Source organism: Pleurodeles waltl, chromosome 10 (genome assembly GCF_031143425.1).
Source record: "Pleurodeles waltl isolate 20211129_DDA chromosome 10, aPleWal1.hap1.20221129, whole genome shotgun sequence".
NCBI classification, from domain to species: domain Eukaryota; kingdom Metazoa; phylum Chordata; class Amphibia; order Caudata; family Salamandridae; genus Pleurodeles; species Pleurodeles waltl.
The window spans coordinates 116731867-116753034 of record NC_090449.1 but is presented as its reverse complement, the minus strand read 5'-3'; the positions used below and the strand labels follow the sequence as shown (position 1 = coordinate 116753034).

Below are 21168 nucleotides of genomic sequence, written 5' to 3'. Positions count from 1 at the left end.
TGCCAAGCCATGCCCCCATCTAAGGGATCTTAATCGTCAGAGCTTGAAAAACATAATAATGTAGGCAAAACGTTCCTTTCCATGCGGTCACTAAGCCCAACCACAATACATTCAGGTTCTGCCATCTGCATAAGTCTGTGTTAATGACATAGAACCGTCTGCAATTTTTAGCTTTTTAAAAGCTGTGGAGTTTTTGGGTAATATAAATCACCAAATATATAATCTCCTCCTTGGCCCAGCAGAATGGGATATACAAATTGAGGTAATCTACGTCTTTTTGTGGGAGTACAATGTTCCGTAGCTTAGATTTCTCTAAGCTAAACTTAAACCCCCGAAACTCTGCCAAACTTCTAAGGCCAGCTGAGCACTAATGCTGCCTAAAGAATATCATCTTCAAATAGATAATCCTATGACAAATGTTGAAAATGTATGTCCGCTTTCTGTAATTTCCAAAAGATTATATCATGTGTACCTGTTTATTCTATTGTTTTTATTTTACACATTTTAGCAATAGTTTTTCTGCTCCCCAGCGATGATCCTCCCATTCTTGAGGGTGTCTTTTTTTTTTTAGTTTTCACTGGAAATGTTTAGTGTCACGAATGTTGGTGATTGCCTGATTTTGATTGTTGATCTCGCTCTCCACTCATGCAGATTGAAGGTAGAAGAGCTAGAAGCAGAACGAGGGCGTCTGGAGGAAGCCAACAATAACCTAGATATAAAACTAGAGAAACTGAACATGCAGGTAATTGCAGCAACAAATGTCAGTGTCGAGATTTATTTTCATATGTTCTGTTTGCCTTGTCCAGCTAGAATCTGTGGCCACTCCACTGGTTCTGTGCTCTTCCATTGTCAAACCAGTAGAAAAGAACATTGAATAACATTAAAAGCAATGCATATTTGTTTCTGAATTATTGTGCCATGGTGCCATACTCTCCATGCCCAATCTGGAGCTACTAGGTTGACTTGGGCCCAAGTCTGTCCTGATCTTTTTGAGAACTCGGGCCAGGAATGGTATCAGCGAAAAGGCATACATGCATCCTGAGTTCTACTCCGAGGTATCACTCATCGAATGAGAGACCCCTTGGAAACTCAAACATGCTTAAGTGTTGACATTGCACATTTGAGGGTGGTGAACAGATCAAACGAAGGTTCCCTCCATTTGCAAGAGGGACCTTGCGCCACCTCCTGCTGCTATTTGTGATCCGCTAAGTGTCATCGGCTGAGTTTGTGCACCCTGGTGTTCAAAGAGACTGCCTGGTGATTCACCACCAGAAAACATTCCGAGTTGGTCTGCCTTATTGTTAAACTTTCGTTTTTAGATCATCAATAAAGGAAGCCCATACTTCTGGGATTTTGCATGAGTTTATTGACCACTGGGTGGCAGGTACAGTCCATGGTGGTCACACCTGCGTTCTCTTGTGCCCGGGAGATCAAGGAGTTTAACTCTGCCAATTACTGTTCGATCCCGAAAAGTTAGCCATTAAGTCCAATAAATCTATTTGAACATGCATTTTATTGGACTGATAAGTTAAGGCGTCTAGGGTCAATTGCCTCTGGACTACTTGTAGCAATGGTGGCATTTTCTGCCAACAACATCCCGGATTCAGCTTTGGGAGGTTTATTTTTTTTTGGGGGGGTGGAGGCTGTCCCCCAATGGCTTCCTTTGTGATGTTTGCAGTATTTAGGGCATTAATAAAGATGCCACTGTGAACCCTGAGCTCAGTTTTGTAGAGCCAGGAACCTAAGGAGGAGCACAGTTCGTGATCGGACTCCTTTGTTTGTTTCTTATTTATACAGTAACTTCGATTGGAAGAGGAACTCCATTTGTTAATTGCAACCACTTTGATACCTGAGGTGGATTATGATCCACGGGGTTACAGGGCGATAATGACCTCAATGTTGACCCAATGTGAGGAGTTGAGGGCGCTGACTGGGCCCCAAGCTGACTTTGTTTTCATCAGACTCCTTCAGCGATGAGTCAGAGGCCCACCTGGAAGACTGAGTTTTAATTGGAGACTTTTAATGGGCTTTGACTACTTTTCGTTGGAGAGATTGGATCTAGGAGTGACGTAGACACTTAGGGGGTCATTCCAATGTTGGCGGGCGGCGGAGGCCGCCCGCCAGAATTCCCCCATCCGAAATACCGCGCCGCGGTCAAAAGACCGCGGCGGGTATTACAAGTTTTCCCCTGGGCTGGCGGGCGGGTGCTGAAAAACCGCCCGCCAGCCCAGGGGGAAAACGACCTTCCCACGAGGATGCCGGCTCGTAATCGAGCCGGCGGAGTGGGAAGGTGCGACGGGTGCAGTGGCACCCGTCGCGTATTTCAGTGTCTGCAAGGCAGACACTGAAATACTTTGCGGGGCCCTCTTACGGGGGCCCCTGCCGTGCCCATGCCATTGGCATGGGCACGGCAGGGGCCCCCAGGGGCCCCGCGACCCCCCCTACCGCCATCCTGTTCATGGCGGCTTTCCCGCCATGAACAGGATGGCGGTAGGGGGGGTCGGAATCCTCATGGCTGCGGAGCGCGCTCCGCAGCCATGGAGGATTCACACGAGCAGCGGAAAGTCGGCGGGAGACCGCTGACTTTCCGCTTCTGACCGCGGCTGAACCGCCGCGGTCAGAATGCTCGTTGGAGCACCGCCAGCCTGTTGGCAGTGCTCCCGTGGTCGGTGGCCCTGGCGGCCACCGGCCGCCAGGGTCAGAATGACCCTCTTAGTGTGGAGAAAATAGCCCAAGCTGGATCTTTTAGAAAGTCAAATTTGTCTGGGATTTTTGTTGAGATCAGCAGCGGTGTTTCCCTTAAGGCATTGGCCTTCACGCTTGGTGTTGACAGGGATTGGTATTTCTTTTTCTTTTTAGAGAGCAGAAGCAGAGTCCTTTCGAGCCCTGGTCGCATTCTGAGATATCTTCTTAACAGAATACCACTTTTTGGACTTGATTAGGTGCTTTGCTTCCCTTAGGATTTCCCGGCTTACTTTTGCTGTTAATAATTCTCTGAGTAAGTTGCAGAGTTGATGGAAGATTCAGAGGGGTGCTTCTGAGACGCAAAGCGCACCCAGCCGAGGTAGGCCGCTTCCGAGACTCCGGTCTCTGGTCTCAACTTATTTAACTAAACCTAGATCACTGTGCTAGCACCTGATAGATAATCTGGGCAGAAAGTATAAACAGGATCTTTATCAGGAAAGGCCGTTTAAGAGATCCATAGGAGAGGACTTGCATGCAGCATTGTAGCTTGAATGATGCTGGTTAACTGGCTGAGTTGGGCAGTAGTGCCGCCTTCTCCTGTGTCCCCAAGAAGGGCACAAGCACATCTACTGCTTCCAAGATGCAAGCCGCACTGGGCCGCTTCCGTGAACTCAAGGCGCACATTATTTAGTGGAGTCTGAATCCCTTTACCGGCACCTGATAGAAGTTCTGGGTGGGAAGTGTGCCTGGATCTTTGTCTGGGAGGACCACCAGCCAAAAGCTTACTTACATATTTATAAATTGAGGGATGCTGGTTAGCTAGCTGGACTGGGCAGTAGTGCAGTCTTCTCCTGAGTTCTCCAAGGACGGCACACGCGCACCCGCTGCTCCCGGCCGTCTCTTCTTGAAGTAAGTTGCTAGGAGAACACAAAAGGCCTGTGCATAGATGCCATGTAGAGGAGTTTCAATGAATTCCAAAATAGCTGGTGGGCTAGGCTGGTGGACTGGACAAGGGTGTCATTCAGTGGTGCCACATTCTTCTGTATCACAGAAGTGCACCACCACTGTGCACCCACCTGCTGTACTGTTCTCTTGCTGTTTGTGGGGCCTGTTATGTGGGTGAGGTCATCAGGCTAAGTAGTCGGGCAGCCACACAGCCACGAGTGCTGGTACGTGCTGCACGGTGTTAGAGGGCGGCAGGAGTCAGCAGGACGCTGCTACTGCTACCATCCCAAAGTCTCTCCCATGGCTTGACGGGTCGTGCGCTCCTCTGGGGCTCCTAGAAGTTTAGGGGCTGTGCACCGTGATGTGTGCAGTGGTGTGCACTTTGGCTCGGCCCACAGCTTGGCCTCAGACTGGGACTGTTGGTCCGTGCGGCTCCAAGCTCCGTGCATGGCTCCTCAGTGTTCAGCGATTGGGGCCTCCTCGCTCCTCTCACTCTTTGTCTCTCTGGCGATCTACTTGCGGTACTACAGACATATTGTGTCAGACTTTCACAGCGTAGATTATGGTATCCATAACTCCAGGGCTTAGTTATTGTCCTCCAATGAGCCTACCCCGCAGGGAGGGTCTTCTGTAACAGCAGTAGGGTCGGGCAGTGCATCAGGGCCTTCGCAATCTCCACATTCATGCTTGGAGATAGAAAAGCAACAGCTGAGCACCTTTGACGAAGGTGGTTGATGTCATCTTAGCATCCAGGCATTTCTTGACAAAAACTTTAAATGCCTGTCATTGGGCAAGCGTGTGATTTGGTGCTTCACATGCCCGCTTGATCCACCTCCAAGCCAAACTATCTGACGTCCTGTTTATCTCTTGCCTAGCAGGGTCTTGATTTGGACATACTTAAAGGTTATCTTTTGGGCCTATCGCCCTTCTTATGGTTGCCTTGATCAGCCTCTCTGATGCGATTTTCGAGAGGGCTTCAGCATATGTTCCCTCTTCTTCTTCTTTCATGCTGCAGTGTGACCTCAATATTATCCTTTTCTGATATGCACTCAAATCAGGCGTTTCCATAGCTGTTTCTTACGGCTCCTTACCATCAAGATGCTGTTCCTCATTGTCATAACCTCAGTATGCTGTGTGAGTGAGCATCAGGCTCTGTTTGTTAATTCTCTGTACACTACCTTCCTTCTTGATAAGTTGGTTCAGCGAACTACAGAATCCTTTCTACTGAAAGTTATGACGCCATTTCATGTTTGTAAAACCATCCCTTATTGGCGTTTTATGCTCCGCTTAACACAGATAAAGAGGAGGAGAGGCTCCATTGCTTGGTCCGAAAAACAACTCAGAGCGTCTACTTTGAGCTTGCCACAGTGGGCTATCAATTTGCTTTTCTGGCTTCATGTCTGGAGGAGCAGACGGTCTTGAAAGCAACTGACGTCAGCTCGCAGAAGTGTTGCCTATCCAGGCCCTGGACATCATTTGTGGAGTGGAACTTTTATCAGTGCAGGACCACATGGCACCACCTACCGGCAAGCTGAAGTGCTGCTAAAAAGTTTCCATAGCCCTGTCTGTACCAGGAAAAGTGTTACTGAAGTTAAGTAACTTGTTCATCAGAAACATCTACGAAAAGGCATATGTTTATGTCCGAAATCTTAATTCTCTAACTTGCACTGAACCAAATGACCTAGATGGTGGACTGGACAGGGGTGTCAATCAGTATTGCCTGAACCAAATGACCTGTTTTCTGTAATTAAGATTGGCATCATGGAGCCATAGCACATAGCTCATAACTCTTGATCAAACAGACTACTTCAAAAAAAGTTAGATGGCTGGAATCTTCATATACATGTTAGACGTAGTTCACATCGCACACATTCAGCCTTTAGACTGGTCTTGCAGCACAATTGGGCATGGTACCTTTTTACCTTGATATTGAGGACTATGCCCTAAATTCGTAATATTTAAAACGGACTACCCAGAATACGTTTGGACCAGACTTCTCTGCTTTGTGTGTTGCGGTCAGAAGTGCTGAAAACTAGCGTACTCTCTGATAAATCTATTTTGGTACGCTGGGATAACACATTTCATCCTGAATTTGGTATAGTGGACAAAAATGTAAGAAATACATATCTGTCTCAAAATCAACAATATTTGTAGAGCAACTGATGAGACCCATTTGACTGTAACAGTTGGGCAGTGGCAAAGCTGAGGTTTGGTGAATTCTCCTTCGATGCTAAGTATATTTCAATCTGTGGGTAACATCTATGATTTAGGACCACTCTGAGAAGTCCACCTTAAATGGTGGTTACAGCACGCTGCGTTCCTCAGTAGATGGTTTTGATTTTGCAAGTCACTGTTGGAGTTATGGAAGCTTGGTTGTTCCATTACTGGGAAAGACCCAGTCTTGTTAGGAATCAGGGTAGAGTGCGTGCCTTGATAATATCCAAAACATTTAGTGCTGCACTTTTGTACAACCCTAACTTTAAATTCAACAAGAGTGTAAACCCATAGTGTCAGCCTTCGCCTGCGAACATCATCACCATTCCTGTTCTTCAGCTCGATGGTCATCGGAGAAGAAGGCATAGCACAGTATTTTTATAATTGATCATGAATGTTTTTTGATTTTGAGGGGGTGTGCTGGAGGTTTTTCCAGAACTATTTGGCACAGTTCTTATTTGGTGTAGCCATTGCTCACTATGTTTTTCTAAAAGCATTTTAACAGATTAGAGTTGGTAATGGTTGTTGCTATCCGTGATTTTCACCGTCTACATTATTTGGACTGTGTTGAGCGGGTGCGAGAAAATCTAACCTGTTCTGTGATTCTTTTTATGTTGGTGTGTACTACTGTGAGCAGTGTGCTGTCCAGCTTAATGGGATGTTGTTTGTGCGATGCGTTCCGTCAAAGGTGTTGTGTTAGAAGTTCACTGTGTGTTGTGTTAGCGGCAAGTGATGTGGTTAGATTGCTATACAAGTTTAGTCCATAGCTACAGTGTGAGGATTGTTTGTACCGGATCCTGTCACTGTGTACTGTAGGATGTTCTGTTTGTGTTGAGTGCAATTGGGGGCATTATTAAGATTTAGCAATACACTTCTTTGTGCTTCATCTCTGTGTTTTTTTGTGTACTAAGTGTTTTGTCGATCATCATGGGAAACAGTGCCCCGGTGCAAGCATGGGGAGTGGGCAGATGGCATGTGAGCGTTTTAAAGCAACGTTTCTTTCCGCAGATAACCAACTTAAAAGCGAACAATGCTCACTTTTAAACATCAAAGTAGAAATTGAGCAAATGTCCCTTCAGACGTTAGTCATGACGTTCACCTCCCTCGATGCCTTACTTGATTTACCTCTGGCCCCAACATTTGGTGATTGGACTAAGTTGTTTTCGGCAAGGAGAATCCCTTTAGCTTATATTTACGTCCGGAAATGGACGAGTCTTGTTGTAGTACGGCTCCAGAGCGAAAGGGACTGCTGCGCTAGGCTGGTCAAAGCAGTCAGCTTGAAGCTCTGCAGTCGGCCATTCTCCTTGAAGTAGAACGTGATTGCCTTCTTTAACGTTTTCTTCAGTATTGCAATAAAATGACAAGGATTTTTTAAGTTAAGTCTCCTCCTGGACAACTGGTTCCTAGCGTGACTACTTAGCATTCTTAGGCAAGCAATAGCAAAGCATCCATTGGCTTTGTCAATGCTTGTTTTGTTTACTCATAGATTTTGCAAAGCTTTGTTTGTGGGAGCAGATGGACCCTCGTCAGTCCAAAAAAAAAAAAAAAAAAAAAAAAAAAAAAAAAAGTTTTGTCCAAAGTGGACTGCCTACGAACCCCATATACTTCATGTGTTCTCTGAATTGGTGTTGGGTTGAGATTTTGCCCTGCATAGCAAAGACTAATGCGATTGAGTATGAGGTCAAATTTTCCTACAGCGCATCTCACCATGACAAGTTTTTATGTGACAAAAAAAAAATTAAAACACTGCAAACAGGCCCTGACGTAGTCTACTGTGCATTAGAAGTTAAAGTTTAATATACAATAAAAAAACATTTCTGGATTATTTAAAAAATATATGATATTTTGGTACTGCAATGCAGTTCAGATGCATGTGGACGATATCTGTGCAGCGGACTTCCCAGCTGGAGCTCCTGTGGGTGGGTAAATGAGATGGCTTGTCCACTGTCACCACACCAGAACAGCAGTTAGTGAAAGTCTTAGGTGGACAGATGGTCTTGTTTTACTAGTTTTCTACCGCTTTCTGCATAACAATCCCTTTTAATTAGGCACAAGCCAGGTAATCAAGTGCTGTATGACTGTGATGTGGGGGATGAAGCATGCTTAGTGGCCATAATTCACTTTACTAGCCCCGTGGAGCAGCCGCAGCAAACATTCCACCATTAAACTTTGTAATGGAGTGTTCAGGAACAACGGGAAATGATGGTGTTGCCCGTGTCGGAACACTCTCTAGGACCCAGGTTGATTACCCCTGTTTTAGCTTAGTTTTACAGTTCATGTTGTATTTATTTCAGTAAGCTGTGTTTCAGCGATGGCTATTACACGTTTTATCAGTTTGCTTTTATTCTAGGAAAGCAAGGAACATTCTGCTCGTTTAGTTTGCCTTTGCACAACATATAATTAGTACTTTTCTCCGAGGCTATGGAACACGGTATGCGATATGCTAGCGTGTGTTGCATTTCAGGAGACCATTTCTATTATGTAGACACAGCATTGCATGCGAACAACATTTCCAATGTGGTTTGGTTTATTATATAAACTGTGTACTGACCAAAGGAGGGTAGAGGGCACTGGCCAAAATGATCTTGGAACACATGGGGTGAAACAGGTTGGCTGGTGCTGATCTGCCAGGACTGCTGTCTGCACTGCAAGCCGATTCCTGGCACTTTTTACAGGTATGGGCCTCGAGCTAATCCCTTAGAATGGGCTGGGCGAACGGTTTCAACCTCTATGCTCTCAGAATAGATGTAGGGTAGGTAGGAACTTTTAGCACTGCTAGAACCACATACATCATGGTTTGGATTATTCATCTACTTCACCATGTTCGTAATGCTGATTACTTTCCTTTGTTTTATCTGCCTAATTACCATAGCTCGCTCGTTATATGCTGCATTACAATTGTTTCAATAACTGTATTTAAAAATTGTCCTACATCTTTTTTGTCTCGCCTTTGTGTGCATGAGTAATAATACGAAAGGGGTAAGATCTGTTTTCACAACATCCCTTCGGAGTTGCAATGTTGTGTTCAGGTTGCCATGATCACCTTTTACCCTGGTGAGTTTGGAGGTTTGGGTGAGGCACTGTGAGCTAGGCAAGAGTTAGGCTGGTAGTTACTGCATGGATGGATGCAGTCTCCCATGCTTTACTGTTCTGCCGTCCTAAACAAGCAGTCCTATTACCAGAGTAGGAACTGCATAACACCCTCACTATCACATAACAAGGAGCTGCATGATGGTATAAGGACTGCTTTTGATGGATACTTCTACCCAAAGATTCATGAACTTTCAAGTAATTCCCAGGCACCAGAATCAATCTTTAAATCTGTCACCTGCAATGCTTCCGTGCGCTGCTGCTTGCTGGCTGCTGCTGTGTTGGTTTCATACTGTCCCTGAAGCAATGGAATGAAGCCACATATAATTGCCACCCTTGCATGTTGACGTCCGTTCCTTTCTTTCTGTTCCTTTCAACGCAAAACTGGTGCTCTGCTCCAAATTTTATCAGCTTTCCTATGACTCTTAAACCTAAAAAATATTATGTGCAAAGGAACAATGTTCCCTCCTTAGACTGGGGGCTTCAACCATGTACCAACCGTAAAAAGCAGATGCCCTTCAAGGGCCCGCACAAGCTGTGTTTCTGCTGTATGGTTCAGAACACCACTTAAGTTAATGCAACAAGTGTGCTTTCATGCACTCAAAAGCCGATGCAGGACCAAGAAGAGAAGCTGCGTATCGCTCAACAAAAAAAAGGAAATCTTAGACCCAGCCTAAGTCTCCGCTCCAAGTCGAGGGTGCGATCCTGCTCCCCCTGTCCCTCCCGCCACAGGTCAGCTTGACTGTCAGAGTATCCTGGTTGATCTAAATCATAGCTTTAACATAAGCACAAGATGGCAAGGTGGTACTCAATCTCACCCCACCTCTCTGTATTCAAAGAGAAGGCACAAGGAAGTCACAATATCAGCTGGTCTCTCTCCACATTTCCGGTTTGCAGAGCCAGTTCCACAGCTGGACCCATTTATGTCCTGAATTTCACAGGCTTTGGCGATGCAGCAGCATATAGAAGCATTAATGGAGGCAGTGGTGCAGATAACTTACACTCTTCTAGTTCTCGCTGATACTCATGAGTCCCCAAGGATCCACAGTGGCCTTCCTTCGGTTTACTACTGACATCTGTCCTCAGTGCCATCTGACCACCCTCTTGTACCTATTATGGGCTCTGTAAAGGTTCATGTACAGACTTCGACCCCGGCTCCACACAAAACCTGCACCCGCCCATCCTTCGACACTGGTGCCAGAGGAGGATCCAGAGCTGTTTCTGATGTCTGGCCCTCAAACTAACTTCAGCATGATCCAGACTGATGTCTTGTTATGAAATCACTCAAATGCATCCTGCCACCATACAACCTGATTCTGACCCTATACCTCTACTAGGGTGGATGCGCCATTGAGTACTTAATTATCTTTTTGGCTCAGATTCTGACCAAGGCTTGCCACCACAAAGATGATGGTGGAGATGGGGATGATATACACCCTTGTTATGATGATACAGTGTTTATGTGGAATTACAAGAGGCCAGTGGGCTTGATACTTCCCCTGATATACCATTTGGACCTCCAACGGAAGAGGTTGCAACATTTGTAGTGGTAATTCAGCAAGCATCTGAGGTCTTGGACCTACAAACTGCGGTTAAGACGAACATCATTATGGAAATCTTGCAACCTGTTCCTGCCACATTTGAGCCCTTGCTACCTTTCAGTGAGGCCCTCACTGACACCTTAATGGGCACTTGGTTCAAGCCCTATTCTTGCCTACCTACGAATAGACAGGTGGGCAGACATCACACACGGGTTGGCGACCTTGATTTTCTCTCTAAACATACTATTACTGAAGGTTGGTCAGGTCTTAACCAGCAAGCCGAGATCCAATTCATGGCCCAGGACTCCCCGGGATAGTGTGTCTATGGGGAATTGTGGTGTTCGGTAAAGTAAGTTTTCTTCTGCCAGCTTAGCATGGAGATTAATCAATGAAGTCTGTTTATTGGTCTGATCTTCAATTGCCCTCTGGCACATGGCTAGTGAAATCTGTCCTGCTTTCCTGGAAGATCTTAGGACCTCACTGGCTCAAGTCATTCACAATGGGCATGATTTGGTCAAGTGTGTGATTCTTGCTGGCCTCGATATTACTGATTCTCAGGGAAAGGCTCTTGGCACAAACGTGGTGCTCGGCAGCCATGTGTGGATGCTCTCCATAGGATTCGCTGTAGAAGACTAGCCTCTCACCTGGTTATGCCTTTCAGCTGCTCACACCTGTTCAACGAAAAAACTGATGTTGTCTTGGAACGTTTAAAAAATAAAGTAGAGCGATGACATGCTCACTTGATCTTCCACGCCAGTTTATGAAATTCCAAGTCTATTCTAGGGGACTGGCATAAAGACTAAGTCTCCCCAGCAACTAATACCGTCCAGACCAGGAGAATGGATCTGGCAGGCAACCTGCATAGCCTACAAGAGCATCACTTTACCCAGTGCCCTTTCCCTGCGGCAACAGCCACCAAGCTGCTTCAGCTTGCAATTAGCGGCACTCAGCCACCCTGTGGGTATATAGGATATCCCATTTTCTCCCAGGGTGTCAATCTATTGCATTAAAAAAACGTGACCTTCAAATGATTTAGCATGGCTGTGCCCTATGCTTTCTTTCTTCTCTGCCCACCCTTCCCCCACACATCAGAGTGAATCTTGTACAAGTTTTTCATTCCAAAGGATCTGTTGAGAGGTTTTCCTGAACTCAGAGATAGTGGAGAGTTGCTAATCTCATTATTTCCTCATGTCACAGAAAGATATGGGCGATTTGTTAGTCTTAGGCCTTCATCCTCTGAATGCCTTTCTGTGGAGTGACAAATTTAACATGCTCACCCTGGCCTAGATCCTGTTTGCCCTGAACCTGAACAACTAGGTGGTGTCCTTGGACCTGCAGTACCCGTATTTTCAGATATTCCCAGATGTTACCTGTTCAAGGTATGCCAGGAGCATTTCCTGTTGAACGTGCTTGTTTTCGGCCTCACCTGTGCTCTTCGAATGTTAATTAACATAATGGTAATGATCACTATCCACCTTTGGAGGTTGGGGATGCCAGATGTTCCCTATCTCGATGAGCAGCTTTTGAAGGTGTGCTCACCATAGCCAATCGCAGATAGACCACTTCCAGAAAAGGGTGAACCTCCTGGCATCATTTGGGTTCAAGATCACTGAGCTGAAGTCAGACCTGTGTTATTCATTGGTGCTGTCCAGTATACAGTACAGATTAGATCAGAACAGATTCTCTCCATTACAAAGCGCTTCGGGCAGCTTAGAGGCTTCTTGGCCTCTTAGTCTCCTGCATGTTTCTTGACGCTTACACTAAGTAGCATATGCAGGCACTTCAATGGAATTCAAAGTTCAAATGGACCAGAACCAAGGAAACCTATTGGATGACATTTACCTTTCGGAGAGGATAGAATATGATCTATTATGGTGGCTTCTCAAGCACAACGGACCAACAGCAGACCCCTCTCCCTACCATACTCAGAGCTGAAGATAGTGACGGACACATCACTGCTGGGTTGTGGGGTCATCTGGAGGAGAAGTTCAGAGGATGAAACCGTGAGTGAAGTGGCGCTCCTATTTCCTATTTTCTTAAGCCCAATATAGTACTCACGGTGCTCAAAACTAAGGTCACACCCCCCACTCCTTAACTGATAACAAAAATGTTATCTACACTATGCAAAAGTCATGGCACACGTGTAAATTGATTAAATGAAATAGTATATAATGTTTCACAAAATGAAATGACCATATATTTACAAATCCTTGCCTAATGAAATGATCAAATATGTTTTCATATGACATACATTTCTCATGACGGTCCGTTGCAATATAATAGAATCATAACAAACTGAATAATTTTCCCAACTCCTATCCATTACATTGTTCAACAGATGTTTAATTCACATTAATGAAATTCTACAATTCAATCAATACATCCCCTCCAAAAAGTTGTCGCACATGAATTGAACTCCTCATAAAGGTCACTCTTCAATAGAGACTTCTTCATCCCTGTAAGATTCACGGGTCCTTTTTTTTTTGCTGCTCCAGTCTGGTTTTTTCTTTGTATTCTAGCACCAGTAGTCGTGTTTAATCCATTATAAAACAGGAGCACAAATCCCGGAATTCAAAGGAAAAAAAAACTGGACTCAAACAGCAGACGGACACGGACCTGGGACACTTGGCAGGCGTGTGGCTGGGAGCATGGGCGTAGGAAGTGTGGGGGACGCGGGGGATATGTCCCCCCCAGATTTTGGAGTGGGGGGGGACACGGGGGACAAGGGTGGGGGGGACGAGGGGACAGAAGAATTTTCCCTTCTCCTGTAATTCGCAGGGCCATTAGCGCATGAAAGCGCTACCTATATGGCCCTGCACTTGACCTGTGACCTGGCTCCAGGACACTCGCCCTCTGCCCTTTTGTTGTGCTGCAGCACACAAGAGATTCTTTCTCACCTTGCCGCCACAGCTTCCTGCAGTCTGCACTTCTGAGAACAAAGGGAGAGGAGAGGCCCTTTGTTGATTGCTGTGTGCATCCAGTCCCTCCTGAGCCCGACCCTTCCTGTCCCTTGAAGATCGAACCCTGAAGACAGCAGCAAGATTTGAGAAGGTAAGGAGGTTTGGGTAATTAAATAAACTATTGCTAAGTAACTCCCTTTCTTTTTAAATACAGTGCTGTGTTGCAGAGTATCTCCCTTTCTAAAAACAGTATTGTTGAGTTACTGTTAGATATGAGCAGGGCAGGCTTTAGCGCGCTAGTGGCACCCTGTGCGCCAGTGTTTGTTAGGGCCCCCCTTTCTGTCGCCTCTCTCTCACTCTCTTCTCTCCTCTGTCTCCAGCTTGCCTGCCCCAGTGCTAATTATTGTCCCCTAAGTTGACATCCTGCCCCCCCCCAACATTTCTGTCCCCTGTCTCTCCCTCAGCCTTCCTGGTATTTGTGAAAGCCCGCTCTGAAGGGCAAGGGCTGTCTGTAAATCTCATTTCCTGCCAATGGCCTGTGGATGCGAAGCCAGCACTGTGGCAGCTCACAGGCTTTACAGGACTTCACAGGCTATGGTGGAACAGAGCCTGACACTGCTGGATAGACAGCGGAGAGACCAGCACACAGCATGGGTCCCAGGAAGAACCAGATGGCCTAAGAGATGGACAGGGCAAGGTAAGGCAGCTAGGGCGATGCAACCGGTGCTGCCGCACTGGGTGCTGACTTAGGATGGGGTGCTATGTTTGCAAGTATATTGTGACTTTAAAAGCACCTGCTGGATGTTCCTTGCCACCAACAGTTTTCAGGCAACAATAAAAATCTTAAGATAATTCCGGTGATTAATGGTCATTCTGGAGAGAGACTGAAGTTTTGTCTAGTGGAAGTTTTGACTCATCATAACGTACAGGGTTACTATGCCTGCTACAAAGGCCGTCTACATGCAGATCACAAAGTGTATATGATGTGAATAGGTCAGTGGGTTTCTGCTTTTGTCAGATGCAGAAAAGTACCCTCTTTTTGGCATGGTTACCCCACTTTTTGCCTGTTGTCAGTATGTTTTGACTGTGTTCACTGGGATCCTGCTAACCAGGACCCCTGTGCTTTCTCCCATTAAATTTGGCTGCTTGGACCACAAACACCCCCCACTTGGCATACTGGTGCCCCTTATAAGTCCCTAGTATATGGTACCCAGGTACCCAGGGCATTGGGGATCAGGGGTTCCCATGGGCTGCAGCATTTTTATGTACTATGCCACCCATAGGAGCCCATGTAAACTGTGTCTGCAGGCCTGCCATTGCAGCCTGCGTGAAAAGGTGCTTGCACCCTTTCACTTCAGGCCACTGCACCAGGTCACTGTAAGTCACCCCTATGGTAGGCCCTCCTAGCCCAGAGGGTAGGGTGCAAGTACCTGTGTGTGAGGGCACCTCTGCAGGAGCAGAGGTGCCCCCACGAACTCCAGCTCCATTTTCCTGGACCTCGTGAGTGCGGGGACGCCATTTTACGCTTGTACTGGACATAGGTCACTACCTATGTCCAGCTACATAATGGTAACTCCGAACCTGGGCATGTTTGGTAACAAAAATGTCAGAATCATACCCCAATACTATTGTCAGTATTGATTGTATGATTCCATGCATTTTGGGGGCTCCTTAGAGGATCCCCAGCATTGCTCCTACCAGCTTTATGGGGTCTTCCGAACAGCTCACGCTGCTGCCACCCCTCAGACAGATTTCTGCCCTCCTTCTGCTGCTTGAGCAGCTCATGCCCAGGAAGGCAGAACAAAGGATTTCCTTTGGAAGAGGGAGGCAACACCCTCTCCGTTACAAGGCTTGGGAGGGGTAGCCTCGCCAAGCTACTAGGATGCTCTGAAGGGCACATTTGGTGCCCTCCTTGCATAAACCAGTCTGTACCAGTTCAGGGACCTCAGCCCCTACTCTGGCGTGAATCTGGACAATGGAAATGGCGTAACCACTCCCCTGTCCATCACCACCCCAGGGGTGGTGCCCAGAGCTCCTCCAGGTGGCCACTTGATTCTTCCATCTTGAATCTAAGGTTGGCAGAGGCCTCTGTGAGAATCTGAGTGGCCAGGTCAGGGAGGTGACATCACAGCCCCCTCCTAGGTGGTCACCCGGCTAGGTGACCAATCCCCCTTTCTGGGTTATTTTGGGTTTCCCTCTTGGGTGGGTCCTCAGATTTGACGTGCAAGATTCCAGCAGGACTCCTCTGCAACGTTTACTTTGACTTCTGGCCACTGGAACCGCAACTGGACTTCACAGGAACCTACAATCTGCAGCTCCAGCGACGACTTTGCCACGCAACATTGTTTCTCCGACTCCTTCCAGCAACTGCAACATTTGCCCAGCTGTGCTTCCTCTGAGGGCAGCAAGTCTTCAGTCTGCATGAGAAGAAAGAAGGAAAATTCCTTGAAGTGAAGGAGTCACTTATCTGCATCCGCAGGCACCAACTGCAACAAAAATCGGCTGCGTGGATCTCCTCTCCTCTCCTCCTGAGCTGCGTGGATCCTGCATCAGGGGTGGTAGTCTGGAGTGGTCTCCTTGGTCCTCTCTACCAGCTGCCCAACTTTGGAGTAGGTAGGTCCTTGCCTTCCCATGCAGGACAGTACCCCCATGCACCGCATCTCTTACAGCTACCCCCGGCACTCTTCTCTGTGAAGCACAGCCCTCAATGTGCTTCGCCTGTGAAGTGGGATCTCTCTTCAGGTGTGCTGTGGGCCTCTCTACAGCTCCTGGGCTCCTTGCCTGTAGGTCTTCTGTGGGGGCTGTCTCTCCTCCTCCAGACTCTCTGCCTTGCTGATGGTCACCTGAGACTCCCCTCCATGGGTTGAGTCCCCCTGGACCTTGCTGGTCCCCGGTAGCTCCACTTTTCTCCTACTGCGACATTTGCTTTTGCCAAGGCTTGTTGGTGGGTTTTCCACACCACAGACTGACTGCAATTCTTCATCTGGCGTGGGACGTCAACTGCATCACCTAGGAACTCTTCATCTGCTCCAGTGCTGCATTGCTGACCATCTTCGTCTCCCCGTCGACCAACTCCTGCATCCACGGATGGGTGGGTAGTGGCTCCTGCCACGACCGGACCATCCTACGTAAACTGGACTTGGTGCCCTTCTTTTCCAGGTCTTTCTCTTCCAGGATTCACCTCTAGTTTCTTGCAGTCTTGTCTGCGTTTTGCAATATCCTTCTCTGAAGTCCTTTTGGTGGGTCAGGGAAAAAACTGTAACTTACCTCTTTTCTCCTGGTCGCTGGGGGGCACTCTGGTACTTACCTTTGGGGTTTCCTAGTTCCTCCAGCTCCCCTCAACCAATTCCACTTCCTTGGGTGGGGACCCGGTTTTCGCATTTCACTTTCTTAGTATATGGTCTGGTCCCCTCTAGGCCTTCATATTGCCTATTGCTTTTCACTGTTTTCTATTGCTTTTTATGCCAATTTGTGATTGCTGCTGTACATATAATAGTGTGTTACTTACATCCTATTGGAGTATTGCCTATCTAGTGTTTGTGTTTGTGCTACTGTAACAAGGAACCTTTATTTTCGTAACACGTGTTTCTTTCATGTGTGTAAGTGCTGTGTGACTACAGTGGTATTGCATGATCTTTGCATGTGTCCTAGATAAGTCTTGGCTGCTCATCCACAGCTAGCTCTAGAGAGCCTGGCTTCTAGACACTGCCTACACTTCACTAATAAGGTGATACCTGGACCTGGTATAAGGTGATAATACCATAGGTACTCACCACACACAAGGCCAGCTTCCTACATCAGAGAGCTCCTTTTTTGTCCCCTGCAATTTATAAATGAAAACTGAATATAGAACAGTGAGCAATGAACTCATCAAAGAGCTGCATGCAAACATCAAGGTATAGATTAGAGCGTCATGATTTCCCCCCACTTTTTCATTAACTTAATGTTGCAAAACAAGTTGATTTGAGTGCAGTTCTTATTATTAAAGAGAGCCCCCAAACATGGTGTTATGTTTTAAATTCTGAGTTTGCGCTTCTCCAGATAAAGCACTCTGAAACTATACCTGCTACCAGTATGGATGACCTGTGACACCTACACCTTGTAGTCCTCTGTCTTATGTAACATTTCATATACACTGATTTACACATATATGATGATTGTCTCTGTGTAATGTCTGTGAAATGTAAAGTGCTTTGACACCCTAGACTGGTATGAGGGATGAATGATAGAACAACACATGCATATATCGTGCATGCCTTAACATCGCGGTCTCAACAATGACCGTGTCTTTACTACGCATGCCTTTACAACGAATTTCATTCTAAAAGCATGTTTGGTAAAGGAACATGCGTGGTAAATTCTCCCTACCCTGCCCCCTTACACCTGATACCATACTCCACCTATCCAAGCACTTAAAACTGCCCCTGCCCTGAGCCCTAAAAGTAACCCTGCCCTGCCCTAAAAACGACCCCGATCCCCACTCTGAACCCTAAAACCTACCCTGAACTGCTCTAAAAACTACCTTGATGCCCCTGCCCCCACCCTGAACCCTAAAACCTACCCCGCTCTGTCCTAAATACTACATGACCCCCACCCTGTACCCTAAAACCTACCCCACACTGTCCTAAAACTACTTGAACTCCATGCACTCCTCCTGACCCCTAAAACCTACCCCACCCTGTCCTAAAAACTACCCCGACCCTACCCTGCCCTAAAAATGACCCCAACCTCCCACTCTAAACCCGGCCACAGCCCTACTTACCTCTCTCTCTTCTGCTTCTTCCTGTTCCACCCGGACAGCTAGATCGCTATCTATGCTGTAACCACGCATATGTGTGGTAAAGATATGTGTGGTAAAGGCATGTGTGCTAGACCCATATTTGTGGTAATGGCAGCATGGTCAATGCATTGCATTGCATTGATTGCGTTGTAAGGGATATTTCCCGGTATGAGTGGTGCTATAAAACAAATGAAATGCATCTGAGAGAGAGTGGTGATGTATAGTAGTGAGGGAATCTGTGGCAGAGGTGGTCACTGGGGGGCACCAACAAACAATGTCGCACAGGGCGCCACCAGCACTAAGGCCGGCCCTGTCAGACAGCACAGCAGTTCACAGGAACGCGGCAGCACAGAGACTGCCACTTGACAGTCAGACAAGGACCTAGCAGCAATCATTGGCCTTACTGGCCTTCATAGGCAGGCGGAGGCCCAGAGACTTATACAGCCTGACTAGTAAGAAAGCTCCCAACAGGCAGCACAGGAATCGACAGGAAGCACTGCGCCCAGCAGGCAGTACAGGCCTCTTAGGACTTGACACAGGCGAACAGCATCACAGAGCCTGTCGCTGCCTAACAGGCAGCAAAGGGCCCAGCAGACAGGGAATTGCAGGCCACACAGGACTCGACTGGAAGCGACCGTCTTCCCCATCTCCCCCCACCACGGCAACCCTTCTGGGTACAAACTTTGTGCAGGGGGCCCACCTCAAGGTTGTCCCTGTCCCCCCCCAGAAATTTAGTGTCTCCTACGCCCCTGGCTGGGAGTCCTAGTTTTTGTCAGTAGTGCTTAAAAGGAGGGCGTTTTCATGTGCCATTCGGTTTGCACTGGGTATTTTGGTTTTATCAAATGGTTTTCCGATTTGCGGTCTAAGTTTAAACCTGTCCGAGTAAGGAAGATGGTTTGCAGAATGTCTTCTGAGGCTGCGGTCTGTCTGCGTGCACTTTCTGCGCATGTGACGTTTCCTCCGTTCCCAGTAACAGCGCCGTTGTCCTGCCTCCCGACGCTTTGACGGTACTGGGGCCGAGTCCCCTTCGGTGCCGTCTCCCGGCCGCCCCCTCTCTCCATGTTTTGCGTGAATCACGTTGCGGCTTGAAACCTGCAGGTTTGAAATTACCCAGATTTCAGACAAGCCATTGATTTGATCTTGACACCTATTAGAAGAAAATCAAATTTCTTTTTTATTACCAATTGCTGGCGATGGGAGAGGTGACAGCTTTGATAAAGCGGGCGGACGAGAGCTGCCGAGCGCCGCTGCCGGCCGCGTTTAGCGCGGGGCTGTCACCGGTCCCGGTAATTGGGCTGTAGTCGTCAGAGGGGGGGAAGGCGCCGGCGCGGGCTCTCGGCTGCCGAGCAGGAGGGGGGGCTCCTCCGCTGCCTCCGGGGCGCGTTTCATCTGACATGATCACTCCGTGGCGTCTGCCGAGGCACTTTACGAGTCGGGGGTGCGGTAATGCGCAAGACTTTGATCTGAACTGAGATTGCTTTCTTGGGCTCCAGTTTGGAGAACATGGGGAAGTTTGCGAGCGCTGTCGAGTCATTCATGAGTTGTTGAGATGCTCATGGTTACCACGAGTGGATGTGAGTGCCGGGGATGTGGTACCCAAGCGCCAAGAAGCCTGTGCCTTAGCTCAGTTTGTTTCCAGAGAGCTGTACAACGAAGTTCTGGAGTAGTGAGAATCAAACCGGGATCTGCTTCGATCCTGGTGCAGACTTCGCTTTCCTAAAGTTTAAAGATCGAGTCATTTAGCACATGTAAAAGGCCGGCGAAGATCACCTTGCGGAGGTGTCGCCACTTTCCGAGCAACCCTCCAGTTTTTCAGCATGAACCGAGTGTATAGAAAGTCTTGGCGTTGCTTCATTTTCTCACACGTAGACCTTCGGTCATAGTTTATCTCCGGATTCTCTGGACCTGTGCGTTCCCGCACTGTTCCTTTATGCAGTTTATCTGCGCTCCGTAGCTATAGAGCTGCTGCAGTCACTGAACTCTGCCAAGATTGGTAGAATTGAGAGAACACAATATTTTATAAAATAACCAACATTTTTAAAGACTATCACAGCAGAGACGGTTGGATTGTGTGTGCGTTTTTGTCACTGTTCATTTAAAACATCACTGCGAAATCCTGCAGGCTGCTCACTACACCCGACTAAAAGCACCTGTAACCAACTACTTTCCCAAAAATACATTTATTCGGTGGGAGGGAGGGATGTGGAACACCCAAATGAAGCTACGCCCTGTCCAGAAGCCTGGCTGACGTGGCAGGAGCTTCCCTTCTTGGCATTCGGCCCTACTCTTTGGAAGTCCCTAAGCTTGTTAAAATCTTGATCCTCAAGTCTGCTCTTGTGGTTCCGCTCACCGGCGCACAGGTGCTTGAATCAAACAACCTAGGAACACATTGTCACCCTTGATCCTGCACATCAATTTAGAACAATTGCCTGGTGACTCTTTCCGGTCTCCCACCACCTTTTGCTTCCGGTTTTCCACTCCTTTCTTTCTCCCTGGTCGCATCTCCTGTTCTAAGCCTGCCGTCTGAACCTGCTTCCAGCATTACCTGCAGAGCGCCCAGAGTCTCGCACTGTGAGCTAGAACACAGGAGGAATCTGTCAAAAGACAAGTTACGTTTAGACGGTCTCCTTCTTTTGTGGGAGTTAATATCTTAGTTCATTTCATAACCAAATACTGCTTTAATTTTACACCTTCTTTCCTTTCAGGCATCGTTTTGTTTTTCATTTTCTTTTCTTTGACAAGCTGTTTAAGGCTTACTGCTAAAATGAGAATATTAGCATTATCGCTCTTGGCGACCATGTTTTAACTGGGATACCTACACACCCAGTATTCATATATTCGACACCACTGAAAATTAAAAAAAACATTTCAACAATATTCAAATCAAACTATCATCGCCACTAAGCATCTTGATGGCTGTTGCATTATTTTACCCAAGTAACCCTTTCAATATGTTCTTGACTTCCATCTACTTTATTTTCCAGTGATTTAGTCTTACTATTTGTCAGGTAGT

General features: G+C 47.1%; 1 protein-coding gene across 5 annotated transcripts in view; it reads left to right on the top strand.

The window, feature by feature from the left end:
* Window positions 1-21168, top strand: part of MAD1L1 (mitotic arrest deficient 1 like 1) — a 1860878-nt gene that overhangs the window by 1100372 nt on the left and 739338 nt on the right. For all 5 annotated transcript variants that reach the window (XM_069209930.1, XM_069209931.1, XM_069209929.1 and 2 more), the window contains one exon: window positions 652-742. In XM_069209930.1, coding sequence (XP_069066031.1) covers window positions 652-742 — 91 coding nt within the window. The remainder of the gene's footprint in view (window positions 1-651; window positions 743-21168) is intronic.